Genomic DNA, 17270 nt, shown 5'->3' with positions numbered 1-17270 from the left:
ACGTATTGGCTACGTCTCAATTAGCTGTAATGAGAGCTTACTCACAGGTCCCAAGCAGGCACTTGCCTTGTGCACTGCCAAAATTAGGGTGAGCCTAGGGTGTCACAGTTTTCCAAAGCGTGAAGCGGCAAGTTTGCCCAAGGCACCTACAAATTCCAAATTTAATTCATACTTACAAAGCCAGAACTAATCATGCATACCGTACACAGACTTAGGTTTTTTCCCTGGCTAGCTACACTCGAGCTTTGAAGTGCCCTTTCCGGTGTCTCAGGAACTGCGAGCGCCCTCTGACAAGACCAGCCGCTGGGAGCTGCCTTCCCAGTCTCACTGCCGGTTAATTAAAGTGAAGGCATCCTGTGTATAGGCACTCCTATAGGTTTCGCACTGCAGCGCGGGAGCCAGCTGGCAGCGAGAACGTCGGGCGGGAAGCGCCGGACGCGGGAAGCAGCGGGGCCCTTGCCGGCCGCCCGCCCCTGTCATTCGACAGGCCCGGCAGGGGGCGCCGGCTCCTCGGTTGACAGCGGTGTTTGGCCCATCGCGGCCGCCTTAGCAGTCCTCGGTCCGCCGCGGTTCCTGGGGGTCTGCCCGGCCTCTGGGGGATCCGCCAGCGGCGCCCGCCGCGGCTACGCTGAGCCGGGCCGGGCCGCCGCCATGTTCACCAGCACCGGCTCCAACGGGCTTTGTGAGTACGGGCCCGCATTCTGCGAGGAGGACGGAGCTGCGGGAGGGCGGCGGCGAGGGGTGTGTCGGCGTCTCCCCCGCGGAGAGTGGCCCGGCCCCTTCTGCCGGGGGACGGGACGGGGCCGCGCTGCTGGGGCGGGGGTCGCCGCCACTGTGAGGAGCCTAGCGGGGTGACGGCGCTATGACCTCTGCGGTCACCGCGGAGGGAGGTTCCGAGCGGCTCACGCTGCCCGGCCTGGGCGCGGTGGTGCTGCCTCCGCCGAGGCAGCTGCTGGCCTCTTCCCCCCTTTTTTGCACGTGCGGCCTGGCCTCAGCCGGGCTTTTAAACTCGGACTTTACTGCGTCTCCTGCTTATGTTTCTGCGGGCGAGGAGCCGCGCCCGGTGGTACCGACGTTGGAGGGGCCGTTGCGCCTGTCGCGGCAGTGCCTTGGGCAGCGCTCGAGGGCATTTGCTTCGCGGGCTTTGCTACCCGGTGCGGCCGGTGGCGAGGGGTGGTTCCGGGGCGGAGGAGCGGTCCTCTCCCGTCGCGGCTGGCCCGGGACTGACTTCCCCAGCTCTCTGTGTGTGTATATCTATCTACTTACATTGATAAAGATCTACGTGCCTAAATATATATATGAGAGAAGAGGAAGAACTTTTTTATTACTGTTAAGCAAAGGTTATTATGTAAACCATTTTATTGGGAAGACCGATAGAAGAGCAGTGTCTGTCGGACCCATAGAAGAGCAGTGTCTTTCTGACCCATAGAAGAGCAGTGTCCTTCTGCCTCTGTTTAACTTTTTTTCCTTTTTTTCCACACGCAGCCCATGTAAGTCATTTCATATCCACTGGTTGTGGTGTGGACTTTGGCGCTGCAGTCCTCAGAGCAGGCTGGGATAAATGATAAGTCGGAACTTTGCTGACTAACTGCACACTCCACATAAAATTCAAATCTGACTGTGACAGCAGCCTCTGACTAGGGGGGAATAAGTCTGACATTTTAGAAGAGGCATTAGTTGTAGCAATATTCTGCTTGAGGCATCCAAATGAGGGGAAGACTGTTTTTCACTGGATCGCAGTGCCAGGTTGGAAGGACCCCAAGGATCATCTGGTCCAACCTTTCTAGGCGATAGTGTAGTTTAAATGAGGTGGCCCAGCACCCTGTCAAGCTGAGTCTCATTTTTGCAGATGAATCTGGTAACTCTGGTGCTTGATTCACAGCTCCTGATGTTCATTCCCTCTCCCCCCCCCAGTAGTAGGTACTGTAGAACACCAATGTTTTGATAGCAGTGTATAATTATGCGAGAAAGAAAATGATGTGAAAATGATTTTTGTTTGGCTGAAAGTCATTGTCATTATTTAAAAGTTTTTCCAAGATCAGAAGGAGGGGAAAATTTGTCATAAGAATTTTATTTATGCTGGGAAAAAAATAAAACTAAACAAGATGCCATTATGCAAAAAGTAAATGTTTTACTGGTGTTAATTTTATTTACTTTTTTTCTCTTCTGGAAAACTGGTACAACATACAGTCTTGCTGAACTCACCTGTTGACCCAAAGTGTTTTTTTTTTTACTGTAAGACCTGACTGCCACAGGTACCATGACAATCTCTGAGGGACAGATTTAGGTGACAGTGACATATGCTCACCTAGTGTACAACTGTGGAAGTTTGAAGGTTTCCTTGTGACCTCAGACTTTTGTTTCTGCCTTTGTAGCAGACATGGCTGCTGCAATAGCAGCAGGTGTGTAGGGTTCAGTCACTGATACGCAGACTCTGATGGTTTAGGCAGTTAATGAATCAGTACCTGATGTTGTGTGAGGGAAACATACATGTGTGTCCATGTTCTGAGAGCAGTAACTTCTGACAGAAGGTTGAGGCACAGCTGGTGGGTAAATGGGCCTCTCTGTATCAGAAGCCCTAAATAATGAAAGCAGACACCTGGTTCAACAGTGGTAAAGATGATCATGCCAACTCAGACTGGAGGCTCTTGTAGCCTGGTATGCCATCTCTGACAGACTTAACATCTGTAACAGTTGACTAAAGTCATATCGCAGTAATGCTTGGTAAAATTTAGTGATGATAAGCTCTTTGTAGCTGTATGTACCTTAGGTCATTTTAAAACATGACCCAGCTGATTATATTTCTGGTAGATCAGGGCCAGATGGTCAGAGGTTGTCTACTTTTTGCCTTGTTTTCACCATTTCCTTAATTTTACTCCTTTCTGCAGAGCTCCCCTTTTTAGCACTGGGAAAACAAACAACAAATAACCCCAGACCTCTGCTACATTTTGGTAATGGGATTCTTACTGGGCTTCTTGTGCAAAAGGCTTTAGTAAGAAAACTAGAGATATCCTTGCCCATAGTGTCATTGAAGCAAGTCTGTGTTTGGCCTACTCACCTTTTGAAAAACTTACCTTTTGATTTTTGAAACTTATCAGAACATAAATAGTGATTTATTTGAAATATGTTGGTTCTTGTGAATTCTTCTAGTTAGTTAATTCCTGAAATTACTTTTAATACTTTTCTGACAGAGGTAGGAGAGTAACTGGTGGTTCATAGTGGCAGCACTTGCAGCTGGTTATGTACTTACTGTTCTATTTAGTAATATTAATCTAATGAAGTTGATAGAATCTTGGTCAAAGATATTGTTAGCCATGTTCTTTGAATTCTTCAGGTTTTATTTTTTCTGTTAATTTTAGAACAAAAATAAATAATGGCTACATAATAAAATTGCAGGAATTTGTGGAAACAATGTGAATATGATTTTTCCCCCTCTACTCAGCTCTGGTGAAACCTCACCTGGAGTATTGCGTCCTGTTCTGGAGCCCCTATTACAAGAGGGATATGGGCATGCTGGAGCGTGTCCAGAGAAGGGCCACGAGGATGATCAGAGGGCTGGAGCACCTCTCCTATGAGGACAGACTGAAGGAGTTGGGGCTGTTCAGTCTGGAGAAGAGAAGGCTCCGAGGTGACCTAATTGTGGCCTTCCAGTATCTGAAGGGGGCCTACAAGAAGGCTGGGGAGGGACTTCTCAGGATGTCAGGTAGTGATAGGACTAGGGGGAATGGAATGAAGCTGGAGGTGGGGAGATTCAGGCTAGATGTGAGGAGGAAGTTCTTCCCCATGAGAGTGGTGAAGCCCTGGAATGGGTTGTCCAGGGAGGTGGTTGAGGTCCCATCCCTGGAGGTGTTTAAGCCCAGGCTGGACGAGGCTCTGGGCAGCCTGATCTAGTGTGGGGTGTCCCTGCCCATGGCAGGGGGGTTGGAACTGGATGATCCTTGTGGTCCCTTCCAACCCTGACTGATACTATGATACTATGAATTTAATAGTCTTGTGTTGTTGTTAGAGGTCCATATGAGAGAAATAAGAATCCTTATGTTTTATTTGTTGCAGTACATAGATCAAATTCATCAACAATGTCCTGTGAAACCTAACTCCTTGATACTGCATTAGTCTCTTTTCCCTGTCTTGCACCTTATGTTATCAGTCTTTCTAGACAGCCTATCTCATCTCTTGCAAGTTTTGATGAGAACAAACCTCTTCTTTTGTACTGCAGGGAGACGTGCATGATTAGGATATTTTCAAGCTGCTTGCTACGTATGTGTTTTAAACTTGCCTTTGACCCTCATAATGTAGAATAATTCAATTATAATTTAAATTTTGGACATTTAACATGCTATTGCGCTTGCTGTAAACATTTGATAGAACTTTGATTCTCTAGTCAGTTCTGTCCTTTTTTATGGCCCAGACACGGCAACTGTGTGTGCTAAAGAGAAGATAGTTTATAATTCAAATAAAAAGCCTGTGTGGCTGTCAAAATTATTGTTGTTTAATATGACAAAATGTGGCAGAAGAAATGAGTGAACTTCAGTAGACCAATGCCACTTAACAGTATACTGATCTAATGCTTCTAGGAAACATGGGAGGAAGATACTCTTGCTTTCTTGTAGCACAATTAATTTATAATATTTATTTTGGAAACTCTGTGGCTCATGCATAAGCAAAATCTTGAGTGAGTAAATGAAAAACTTAAGTATTTTGATTTCACCAATAAGAGGAGTTCAGTTGTGTTTCTGTGCCAATCACTATGTAGATGCAGTTCCAGGTTTCTAGGCAAAAATGCTGTCCGGTTTGTTTAATCTGAATGCATTTTGCTTTTGCGTCATAAGGTGGCCCCAACATACTACTACCAAACTAACAGTTTAAGTTTAGCTCAGCTAAGCTTTTCTGAAGTCAGTTTATCTACTGTAGCTGTCCTGATTGTTACTGTTTGTAATTCAGGGCAAGTTGTGGTTGCATTATTTACACTGGGTTGATAAAATGATTCTAGGAAGCCGGCTCATTTCAATCTAGCGTGGGGACCTTTACATGGTGGTTTGGAGCCATACCTGATATTTAGGACAGCATTTATTAATAATGGTATGGTAGTATACTCTCTGGTTGGGAGGAAGAAGAGACATCTCAATGAGGTGAATGTTTCAGTTTTTCTTTTAACTTCATCTTTTTTCCACTTTCCTTTCAAATGTTCCTTTTGTAAGCAAAGGCTTTGAGGTCTTGTTGCTTTTGGTTGGTTGGTTTTGTAGCTTCTCGTTCTTTTATAGTTTGTGACTTAGGCTAAACCCAGCAGTTTTCTAAATGTAAATGTATAGGCAACTGGTTTGATTACAGTCTTACTAAGGTCTCTTAAAGATAAATTTCAAGCACGATCATACTTGGTTTCTTTATTGACTGTGTCAATATATGCATTAATGTTATTCACATCTTAGTTTCTGCTTTAAGTTTATAAGCATTTGATGGAAAACTGTTGTTGCAGTGCTACTCTTCTTACTGTGTTCATTCACTTGCGGGTATAGCAATGATTAACCACCAGAGTACGCTGTGAAGTGACAATCTGAACACAGGATCTCCTTCCTGTCCCAGTGCTCTGTGTCTAGACCAGGGACCAGAGCTACTTTCCTGACCCCAAGTACTCCATTCAGGCATGTGGTATTTTCAGGAAGCAGTAATATCACTGCTTTTGCAGGGCCCTCTGGTTTGTTTGTTCGTTTGGTTTTGTTGCTGTTGTTTGTTTGGGGTTTTTTGTTGTTTATTTTTCTAAGGATGAGCAAACTCTGAAAAAAAAAATCATCCTCTGGTTAAATTTCATCCTATCAGTCAGCACACAGTCTTCTGGTATCTTCTGTATTCCTCAAGCAGTATTACATGGGTGTGTATCTATTGTAGTCCTCTCTCCATGACATGCTCTTCATTTGTTTTTGGCCAGTCTTCAGGACTTGGTGTGTGAAGACAAGCTTTTACTCCTTAAATATAGTGTGGTCTCCAGTCTCCCAACAGCACACACTGGATTCTAGGAAGCACTTAAAGATTACTATTCAGATTTACGTGCCTGACAGTATGTTTCATTAACCATTATAATAAAGGACAAACAAAGGTTCTGGGCATCCAGGAGAAGGTGTTCATGCTTCTCTTTTATATGTAGCAAACTTGAATCTGAAGGGAAAATAGTAGGCAGAGTCCTTGAAAACTCTCATCTTTTTGAAATGTCACTGTTTGACTGTGAACCTGCTGCAGGTTCCTGGACAGATCTTAGAATACAATAGATGAATGTCTGCATGATGGCTTAGTGCAGGAAAAACAAGCCCCTAAAATACAGAATCTATCAGTGCATTTGGGAAGTACTGTGCATTCAAATGTGCATAGGTTATGTTTTAAAAGACTGACAGATTTTGTGCACAACATAAAAAAACTATTCATGTCTATTTTGTGCCATCATAGTAGCCCCCCAGCAGTTAATTTTCTGCATGAAAGCGATGTGTCTGCCTCAGAGCAGCAGGGTTTGGGAAATTTTGCAGATGACAGCGTTAAAAAAAGCTGCTGCGTGGCGTGTTTCATCTGTGGTGTAAGCTAAGTAGGGATTCCCACAAAAAATGTCCTCAGCTAATTTGAGCTTCTGCAGCCAATGCTTATCAGCTGGTGTTGGCAGTGAGGTCCTCTCCGAAGTCAGTGTTTGAGTCTTGGGCCCGGAATAGAGGCACAAGGTGTGAAGTTATTCCCCAAACAACCCTTTTGGAGCAGTAGTTTGGTCTGACTGCCTGCTTTGACAGGTCTTTGACAGATCTCTTGACCTGTGGGTGGTTAGCAGGAAGGGAACAGGAAATAATTTCAAAAGCCATAGCTGCTGCTGCTACCTTCAACTTTCATATTCTTATTAGTACAGTGGTGGCTTCTGAAGCTGCCTGAGCAGTTGTGACAGACAGGCACTTCTATTCCTTAACTCTCTGTACTTTGAAAGTGGGCAGCTAAAGAAGCAGTAGGTTGTGGAAGAATAGGGTTTGTATGCTTTGTAATGAGTGCAGGGGTGGAATGCGAAGACATAGAGGTAGTTTCCTCATTCATGTCATATTGTAGGATCAGCTTCACATTGCACAGTGGTGGCACAATGGTAGGGATACTTGCCAGTGAGATTATGAGATCATTTTGGGGGAGAACTTCTCCACTGCAGCAGGGGGAAGCAAAGATCTGGAGTGAAAGCTAGTTCTTTTCTCTTTGTTGTAGCACAGATATGCTATGCTGGTTATTACAAAATTTGCTGGCTTGGAAGCTCAGTGTGTGTGTTGGGACACCAGCTCTATTACAACCTGTTGTTTGAAAGCAATTGCCACTTAAGGAGTACTTTGGGGCTGCAAATTTATTCCAAGGTCTTTGAAGATAGTATTTCCTATATTTTAACTCTTCAAGGTCAAAATGAGGGTTTATCTTGTCATTCTACTTCATGTGGTATAGAGGCATTGTTTTTAATCTCCCTCTTGGGCACATTTATATTGGTGCTGCCAGCAGACACTGGTACCCCAGTAGTTTGGTAGGCTGTTATGTCCTGCATGTGGTTGTAAATCCATTGGTCTAGAATTTTGCTTTCTGAATTTTGCCTTTACATTCTAAGTAAGGACTTCAACTTGGATGTCAGAATGCCCAATTGCACAGTTAGTCATTCTAGTCTGTGTAGTTAGTCTGGAATTGTTAGTAATTTTTGGTCTTACTGCTTGAGATGTTCCATGGCCGTGGGATGGTTGCTTCTTCACTGATGACCTTAGAGCAGTCCTTGAGAATGATCTATCTGCTACTGAAGAGTCAAGCAAACTACTACATTATACAGTGAAACACTTGAAGGGGAAAAAAGCAGCAACATTTCAGGAGATGCATTATTTATCTGAGTTTGTCTTGCTCAGCTTTACTGGACAACAGTAAATTTACTGGCTGTGATGGTGTTTAGAGAAACTTGAGAGTAGAAGTTTCCGTTGCTCATGTGATGTTCCACATGGGTGACTGTCACATTAATAGGTTAGTTACTTCTGTGGTTTTTCACTTGGCGACATGTTTAAAAATAAGTATGTTCCCTCTATAACACCTTTAAAGTGTCTAAGCTGAAAGCTAAAAGGAGTCTCTCAATAAAAGCGTGTGTGCACACTTTTGGAGAAAACAGACAAGTTCTGTTGGTTGATTATTTTTGGATGCATCCAGTTTAGGAATGTGCTTGATAAGGTAAAATACTTCACATGTATATTACCTGTAATATGTGTAAAAAAAAATGTGATTATGTGAAAACTACAGCAAAGTGTTAAAGCTGTGTAGAAATATATAGTGAGGGTGGGAAATCTAGTGATTTGCTTGCCGTGTTTCTAGTGGTAATGTGTTCTTTATGTGAAAAGTGTTATAGGATTAGTGAGTTCTTGTGAAATTTTTTTTAAACTCATGAAATAACATAAATGTATTTTGTTAGTAAAATAGCAAATTTTGTCAAACTTTGGTTCAAAAATCTCTGCTGTTGTCTGTATTATCATTGTTCTGATTTTGGCTGTACTTTAAAATATCTGTTGTATCCTGGTCACAAAATGGACCTCTCCTGGCACAATTTGAGGCTGTTTCCTCTCATTCTATCACTTGATAGTGGGGAGAAGAGACTGACCCCCAGTGTCACTACAACCTCTGAGTCATTGCCTAATTTCTCTAAAAGGATAGTTCTCCAAGGCTTAAATGGGGTAATGAAAGTGAGTCTGTAAATAATGAACTCAAAAGTATTGTTGTAGATCAAAAGAAGCATTTTAAGTACAAATCTCTACATTATGATACACGTAGGAAGAGGTGTTTCCTTTGCAGTTGTATTCTTTTCTTTCTCTGCAGTTCTGCAGGATTCAGGGTGGTTTGAGCTGATAACAGCTAACAGTGCCTCTCAGAGTTGGTCTTGATGTGATCAGTTAGTATTTGGATGAGGACCATGATTAAATGATGTAATAAGAGCCATATTTTTTATAGAATCATGAAATAATTTCTGCTGGAAAAGTTCTTTTACATCACTGAGTTCAACCATTATCTAACTCTACCAAATCTGATGCAAAATGATGTTCCTTATGTGGTGGGTTGGAGTTTCCCCCCCAGCATTGGTTTCATAGTTTAGTTGGTTGGGTGGTGTTGGATGATAGGTTGGACACGATGATCTTGAAGGTCTCTTCCAACCTGGTCTGGTCTATTCTATTCTATTCTATTCTATTAACTTCAGCCAGACCAACTCAGTTAGAAGCAAATGAAGCTGTATTTACAAGCAAAAAATACATTCTACAATGGAATGCAATGAATATGTACAAAATGTACAGTATTTACAATATGATACAAATATTTACAATTAGCAAACATCACGAAAACCCCCATGGTCAAAAAGACCAGGGAGAGCTGTTCCACTGCCCCCCCCCAACCCTCCCTGTCCCAGAGAGAGCAAGCAATCAGAGAGAGAAAAGCAGTGTGTTAGACTTATCCAAGGCCAGCCAGAAGCACGTTATCTCTCCCCTGAGCAAAGCAAAACAGCTGAGATCAGAGGAGAAGAGAAAAGGAATGGGAATGGAAAGAATTGTTATGGTACAGCTCTTCTTATTCCAGATATTTACCCACTGAATTTGTTTGGAATGATCTTTTGTTTTCCTTTTTACACCCAATAGTGATTTATTGATATTTTTCTAATGTTCTGCTCGACATTTGCAGATAAATTTCAAAGGCGTAGCCTAAAACCACCACACATTTAGCAGTGGGATTGTGCCATGAATAAAATCTTGCCCTTGGTGCCTATTACCATCTTCCTTCTAGCTGTTCCCTCTTCTAGTGTGCAGCAGATGTTGACACAGTCATTCATATTGCTCAGTTTAGCTGGATAGGCACTAAATGTTTCCTTTATTACACTTTTTTTTAATGCAGTTTCCTTCTTCCGGTGCTCCTACTCTTTGCTTCCCATTAGTAATTTTAAAGTAGTTTTAATGCTTCTTTTGTTATCTAAGAACAATGTCAACAGAACTATTGACTTTGTTAAAGCCAAACCAAAACCAAACCCAACCAACCAAAAAAAGGCCAAATGAAAAAGCAGTTGTTTGAAAATCTGTGCTATGACTGGGGATGTTTGGGAAGTAAATGTGATTCAGGCTGCATGTGTGAAAAGGATAAAAGTCATAGAAGAATTAGTATTTCACAGTTTATGTTTGGGCTTAAGTTGTTGGGAGGGAATTTGTGTTTTACTGCATCAGCTGCATCAACAGGTTAGGACGAATTGCTGGCTAGACCCCTGCTGGATATTCCACTAGGCAGTTGGTAGTAAATACATAATGCAGATTTCTCTGCCTGTTTTCTTCTGAGTGTCCTTTCTGAAAATTGTGCTAGTAGAGGGAAAGAAGTTCTATTTCAAAAATATGAATTAATTAGTTAACAAATCAATTTCTTTATTATTGTAACAATTGAATGGAAGATGAATGCCATATAAAATAACTTGCCAACATCTATGCCTTCAAGCATGATGAAAAGAAAGTCCATACCAAGTTGGGAGCAGATGTTGATCTGTTAGAGGGCAGAAGGGCTTTGCAGAGGGACTTTGACCGCCTGGACAGATGGACAGAGTCCAACAGGATGGCATTCAACAAATCCAAGTGCTGGGTGCTGCACTTTGGCCACAACAACCCCATGCAGAGCTACAGGCTGGGGTCAGAGTGGCTGGAGAGCACCTAAACATGAGCCAGCAGTGTGCCCAGGTGGCCAAGAAGGCCAGTGGCATCCTGGCCTTGTATCAGGAACAGTGTGTCCAGCAGGGAGGTCATTGTGCCCCTGTACTCTGCACTGATTAGGCCACACCTTGAGTCCTGTGTCCAGTTCTGGGCCCCTCAGTTTAAGAAGGACATTGAGACACTTGAATGTGTCCAGAGAAGGGCAACAAGGCTGGTGAGAGGCCTTGAGCACAAGGCCTACAAGGAGAGGCTGAGGGAGCTGGGATTGTTTAGCCTGGAGAAAAGGAGGCTCAGGGGTGACCTCATCGCTCTCTACAACTACCTGAAGGGTGCTTTTAGCCAGGAGGGAGTTGGTCTGTTTTCCCAGGCAACCAGCACCAGAGCAAGAGGACACAGTCTCAAGCTGCACCAAGGGAATTTTAGGTTTGAGGTGAGGAGAAAGTTCTTCACTGAGAGAGTTGTTTGCCATTGGAATGTGCTGTCCAGGGAGGTGGTAGAGTCACCATCCCTGGGGGTGTTCAAGAAGGGATTGGACGTGGCGCTTGGTGCCATGGTCTAGTCATGAGGTCTTGGGTGATAGGTTGGACTTGATGATCTTTGAGGTATCTTCCAACCTTGGTGACACTGTGATACTGTGGCTTTTATTTAAGTAGTTGCTGCTACATAGTCTCAAAAAAAAAGGCTAATCTTAATCTCTACTGCAGAGGAAACAAAGCTGTTTTTTAACAGCTTTGCTAGTGAACAAGAGTGATTGTTGTATTTCCTGAAACATCATGATTGAGCCTTGGGAGGACTGTATAGGAGGGCATGACTTATGCAGTTGCAGAAAACTTAGGGTTAATTGTTACCAAATAATTTTGTGAGGGAATGTTGAAAATAAAATGTCTGATTAATATTTAACTGTCATGGATACCTCTAAAGATTTCCCTTGGTTGTTGTGTTTTTCCTATTTGTTTGCAGATTCTTAAGCACTTGAGAAGTTGTCAATATAACTAATCAAGGTGGTGCCACTGATACTGTATTTTATTATCATCTGTGTAAATATGTAACTTTAAAAAATGTGAGAGACTTTTCTCTAAAATATCTTTTTTGTTTCTTTGATTTATTTTTTAAGATAAAGCACCATTGTCAAAGAGTCTCTTACTAGTCCCAAGTGCCGTCTCGATTCTATTGACTCTGCTCTTCCAACATTATCAGAAGTTCTTTGCATATAACCTACAAGCTATAAAAGAGGATTTGCAGGTAAGACAGTTAATTTGGGGGGGAAGAGGCTGCAAAATATATTCTTCTGTGTGATTTATTTTCCAGTCTGTTTCTGTTTTGTTCCCCTTTGTTCACTGTTGTAGACCAGCTTGTTCTTACCTTCTGAATGTCACCTCAGCACACAGGAAAAAGTGCGAAAAACTGATCCGAAACAATAAACATAGTTTTTCACTTCTTTCTTTTGCCTGGGAAATGATTTGATTTGTATAATTTTTCCTTCCAGCCACTAGCATTTGAAAGTTGGCTGTAAATGAAGTGCAATTTAGCCTGAGTAATACTAGAACTATTTTGATATGAATGTCACTGCCTTATTGTGCTTAGTTCTCGAGGCTGAAGAGGGCTATTGTGGTCGAGTACAGTGATTATATATGATGTATTTTAACACTCTGTAATGTCTGCTGTAGTTAGATACAAGAAGCTAAAATTTCCCTGTTGAATAGAAAGCTTATAATTTGAAGATTCCAAGTGATGAGGAAGTTTGTCATGCTCCTCAGCAATTTGCTGAATTGTTTAATGATGTTACTAAATATTCTTGCTCATTCCCAATTGAATCTGGGAAAAAGTATTGCATCTTCTAAGGTTTTATTCTCAGCTTAATTAGGTATCCACTGGTATCAGTTTTAATTGTTGAAATAATGCATTTAGAATTAATGAGATAAAAATTGTGATGATTAGAGCATTTTTGTTTTAATTTTTGGAAATGGCAAACTACTGCTCTACAGAGAATGGTCAGCAAATGCCTCTGTAATTATCTTACCCCACATGCTGTAGTTTGATGAAAAAGAAGTATGTAGTCAACTTAATGTCTTTTGAGATTGCCAACTGTACACTATAAGCCTTAAAAGATCATTAGACCTAGCTAGTGATACTCTGTGCTGTTGCAATGTTTGTGATCTTTCTTGTAAAGAAGAATTTTATTGTGATGATGTAGGCGTCACCTCTGCAAGAGCCCTGCTTACATTTCCCAAGTCTCTTGCAAATGCTATGAACCAAGTGTTTGGGGAGAGGATGGAGAAAATCTGAGAAACTATTCAAGTTTTAAATGGAAATATTATGGATTTGGAGTTTGTTTGCTTATTTGTTTGCTTTGTGCTTTGGCTTTTGAGGAGTCCTCTCCAATTGTTTCATATGTTGAAAAGCAGTAGTAGCTGTACTTCATTCAAAGAAACCATCATTACTGTGTCTCAAGCATAAACATCTGCAAGTATCTGTAGAAGCTGTGATACTTTAATAGAATAGAATAGAATAGAATTAACCAGGTTGGAAAAGACCTTCAAGGTCATTGAGTCCAACGTATCACCCAACACCATATAATCAACTAAACCATAGCATGAAGCGTCCCATCGAGTCTCTTCCTAAACACGTCCAGTGAAAGTGATTCTATCATCTCCCTGGGCAGCCCATTCCAATGGCCAGTCACTGTTTCTGTGAAGAACTTCTTCCTAACATGCAGCCTAAACCTCTCCTGGCGCAACTTGAGACTCCGTCCTCTTGTTCTGGTGCTGGTTGTCCAGGAGAAGAGACCAACCCCCACCTGGCTACAACCTCCCTTAAGGCAGTTGTAGATAACAATAAGGTCTCCTCTGAGCCTCCTCTTCTCCGGGCTACGTAACCACAGCCCCCTCAGCCTCTCCTCAGAGGGCTTGTGCTCCAGGCCCCTCACCAGCTTTGTTGCTCTTCTCTGGACTCGTTCCAGCAAGTCAGCACCTTTCCCAAACTGAGGGGCCCAGAACTGGACACAGGACTCAAGGTGTGGCCTGACCAGTGCTGAGTACAGGGTCAGAATGAGCTCCCTGCTCCTGCTGGCCATACTGTTCCTGATACAGGCCAGGATGCCATTGGCCTTCTTGGCCACCTGGGCACACTGCGTACAAGAAAAAGCCGAGAGAACTGGGGCTGCCCAGCCTAAATAAGAGAGGGTAAAGAGGGGACACATTATTGCTGTCTACAAGTGTCTGATCAGAAGGTATGGAGAATCTGGAGCCAGACTCTGCTTGGAGGTGCACTGAGGTAGTGCAAGAAGTGGTGGATGCAAGATGGGACATGGGAAATTCTGCCTGGATGTAAGGATTTGATTTAGTTGTTTAAACCATGAGATAGACAAACACTGGCACAGATTTCTCAGGCTATGGAACTTCCATCCTTGGAAGTGTTCAAGACTCAGCTTGACATAGCCCCAGGCGAGCTGATCTGATTTACATCCGCTTAGAGCAGTACTAGTTGCTATCTGGAGATCACTTTGAAAATTACTTTTTTTTTTTTTTCAGAATTCTCCAGCTTAGTAGGGTTGTGCTTTCCATTTATATTTGTGAACATGAACTAGGGACATAAAAATGTTTTTGACTTGACTTTGCTTGAGTTGTAGATATATTTCATCAGCCTCTTCCTTGAAAATATTTTATTTTAAAAGAGATTTCTTCAAGTTTCCATAACATCGTACTCATTTTATTTCCCTCCTTAAATGCACTGCATGCTGTAGAACGTTTCCTTGAAGGAAGAGACACTTAACATGATGATCTTCAACATTTTAGGTTTGGAGACTTATATGTGGGAGAACAGTATGTCTTGATTTGAAAGACACATTCTGTAGCAGCCTGCTCATTTACAACTTTAGAATATTTGAAAGAAGATATGGCAGCAGAAAATTTTCAGTAAGTGCCAGTTACGTTTGTTTTCAACAAACTATTTTCTACACAGCTTAGAAACTTGTAGTCTTGGATTAATATTGCAGTTTTATTGCTAACATCTTGTATATAAATATATATTAAAGAATTTAAAAGATAATTTGGCTTGCATAAATCTAAATTTATATCAATAGTATCTTGCATGTAGGTGATTATTCTGATTAAAGTTTGAAGCTGTATCAGTTGAAAATTACAAGACTTTAATTTTGGTGACAAATTTAACTTTTCATTCTTCAGCATCTAACCATGTAGAACTAGAATTACGTTGTGCAAAAGATTTTATTTGTCTAAAATGAATTGGTATAGTGGTTTTCTTTTTTTTTTCCCCCCTTTATTTTATTTAGAGATGCATCAAACCCGTATTTTTAAACTGTTGAATTAATTAAAACTAAACTTTTTCTTTCCAGTCATTTTTACTGGGTGCTTGGATGCTCTCAGCATTGTTTGATCTTCTCCTTGTAGAAGCTGCTCAGTATATATTTGGCATCACCATCAACAGCTTGCCTTCTGGTTTGTAAGTAACTCCTAATGGATTGTTTATTTTGGACAAATAGTGCCAAAGCATTACTTTGTGCAGTTTTAATTTTAAAAAACCCAACTTTCTTCATGTAGCCCTTCACATGAAATTTAATTGTCTTTTGAACTACAGTGTAAAGGTTCTTGACACAGCTATTATTTTTTTGATCATTAGTTTCCTAGTTGTGATCTGCAGTTAATTAACTATAATGGATTATTACTTTGCATTCCGCTACCCTCATTTCAAGTGTCAGCATGACCGAAACACATTTTGCAATGCACACATCATTGCGGTGTTTGGTTTTGTTCAATTCAATAACTCTGAAATCAAGTTGGTGCTGGTTTCTTTCTTAAGTCACAGAGACAGCACAACTGTAATGCATATCTTTATGCTGACATTGAAATGCAGCAGTATGTATTTCATACTGTTATTTCATATGGTTGTTTCAAAAATTGAATGTGAGAGCATTTAGTGCTTGAATCTGAAATTTTTCAGGATTCATAAATCCTTAATTAACTAGTAATTCAGTTTCACATAACCTATTTTTGAGATTCCTGCACTTAACAAGAGATAAACATACTACAGGTGAGCCACGGGGCTTGCAGAGCCTTTGTTGTTAAGCTTCTGACAGGTGAGATGAACCTCATATAGACTCGAGTTTCCATGTGTCACACACTCTAAGGCAACAATAAGAGCTCTTGGAACTAGATTTTTAATGCTAAACACCATATTAGGCTTTCTATTATTTTCGCCTATTTAGTGTGTCTCTTGAAAGTAGCTGAAGTCTGATTTAATCAGGGAAAAAAAGTATTTGTTTGACATTATAAAGATATATTTTTTGTAGTGTGTGAGTATTCAAAATTGTCCTGGTTTGAGGCCAGGCAGATCCTCTCTTGCCCTTGAAAGGGGCAAAAGAATGAAACTCACACAAATGGATTGCAGAAATGATGGAAAGTCTAAATGGAAAAGCATTTAGTGTTTTACAGAAAGCTACAAGCATAGTGACAAAAGAAACCCAAAGCATACAGAGCCCCCTAGAGCATACCCAAAAAGCCTCCCAACACTTGCCATCTCCCCATCTTGGGGGTATACCCAAAACCCCTCAGGGCTCTTTCTTCCCCCCCCCCCCCCACTGCAGGCTAGTCTCAGCTGGCCAGGTCTGAGACTGCCCCTCCCCCTTCTCCTCCTGGCATTAGACCTAGCCTGGCTTAAGAGGCCTTGAGATACTCCCCCACTGTTACCCGATAGGGAGCATCTCCCACAGGAGCAGAGAGGGAAGAAAGAGGAAGTGAAAGACTTTGCAGATGGATTTATAGGGCGCAGGGCATTATAGGTATGAAATACGCTATTTCCTACGTCCACCTACTGGGCTGGACACTTGCTGGAGTTACTGGAGGTGTAACCTAGGTGGCAGCAACAGGAGGCACCCAGCCTAAACTGCCACATCTCTACAACTGCCTGAAAGGATGTTGCGGAGAGGCTGGTGCTGGTTTCTTCTCACAGGAAATTAATGATAGAATAAGAGGGAACAGCCTCAATCTGCCAGTGGGTAGGTTTAGTCTGGGCAGGAGGAAAAAAGTTTTCACTGAAAAAGCGGTCAGGCATTGGAATGTGCTGCCCAGCGAGGTGGTTGAGTCACCAACTCTGGATGCATTTGAAGGTCGTTTGCATGTGGTGCTTGGGGATATGGTTTAGGGGTGAACCTTGTGGAGTAGGGTTATTGGTTGGACTTGGTGATCCCAAGGGTCCTTCCCAACCTGAATGTTTCTGTATGATTCTGTGTGAAAAAGAGTTGAATACTTGAGCAGTACTGCAGTTATGCATCACATTTGCTGCTTTCAAGTTTGTTTCTGGGACATAGGCTGCTGATGTGTTTGGACAAATTCAGTATTTTCATCCGTGTCAAAAAATACTTTGTGCAAGAGTAGGATGTAATAAATGTATACAGCATACCCACAGGACTGGTAAATAGTTTGACTATTATACCTTTTGGTATTTTTGTCTGTGACTGCAGAATGTGTCAGTTCCAAACAAATCTTACCAAAGAAGTTTTTAGTGTAGAAATATTTGTTTTCTAGAAATACTTGGTTTTTTTAGAAATACATGTTTTCT

The 17270-nt window shown here is 41.9% G+C and overlaps 1 protein-coding gene across 1 annotated transcript in view; it reads left to right on the top strand.

Annotated features, from left to right (window-relative positions):
• Positions 1-496: 496 nt before the first annotated feature.
• Positions 497-17270, top strand: part of UBAC2 (UBA domain containing 2) — a 115110-nt gene continuing 98336 nt past the window's right edge. Inside the window, exons 1-4 of the mRNA XM_068165219.1 lie at positions 497-682; positions 11809-11936; positions 14489-14608; positions 15049-15155. Coding sequence (XP_068021320.1) covers positions 652-682; positions 11809-11936; positions 14489-14608; positions 15049-15155 — 386 coding nt within the window. The 5' untranslated portion in view covers positions 497-651. The remainder of the gene's footprint in view (positions 683-11808; positions 11937-14488; positions 14609-15048; positions 15156-17270) is intronic.

This window comes from Melanerpes formicivorus, unplaced genomic scaffold (assembly GCF_026170545.1).
Source record: "Melanerpes formicivorus ecotype bairdi unplaced genomic scaffold, bMelFor1.0.p_v2 SCAF_1, whole genome shotgun sequence".
In the NCBI taxonomy this organism is placed as follows: domain Eukaryota; kingdom Metazoa; phylum Chordata; class Aves; order Piciformes; family Picidae; genus Melanerpes; species Melanerpes formicivorus.
The sequence above is the reverse complement of the archived record's forward strand: the minus strand, read 5'-3'. Positions and strand labels throughout refer to the sequence as shown.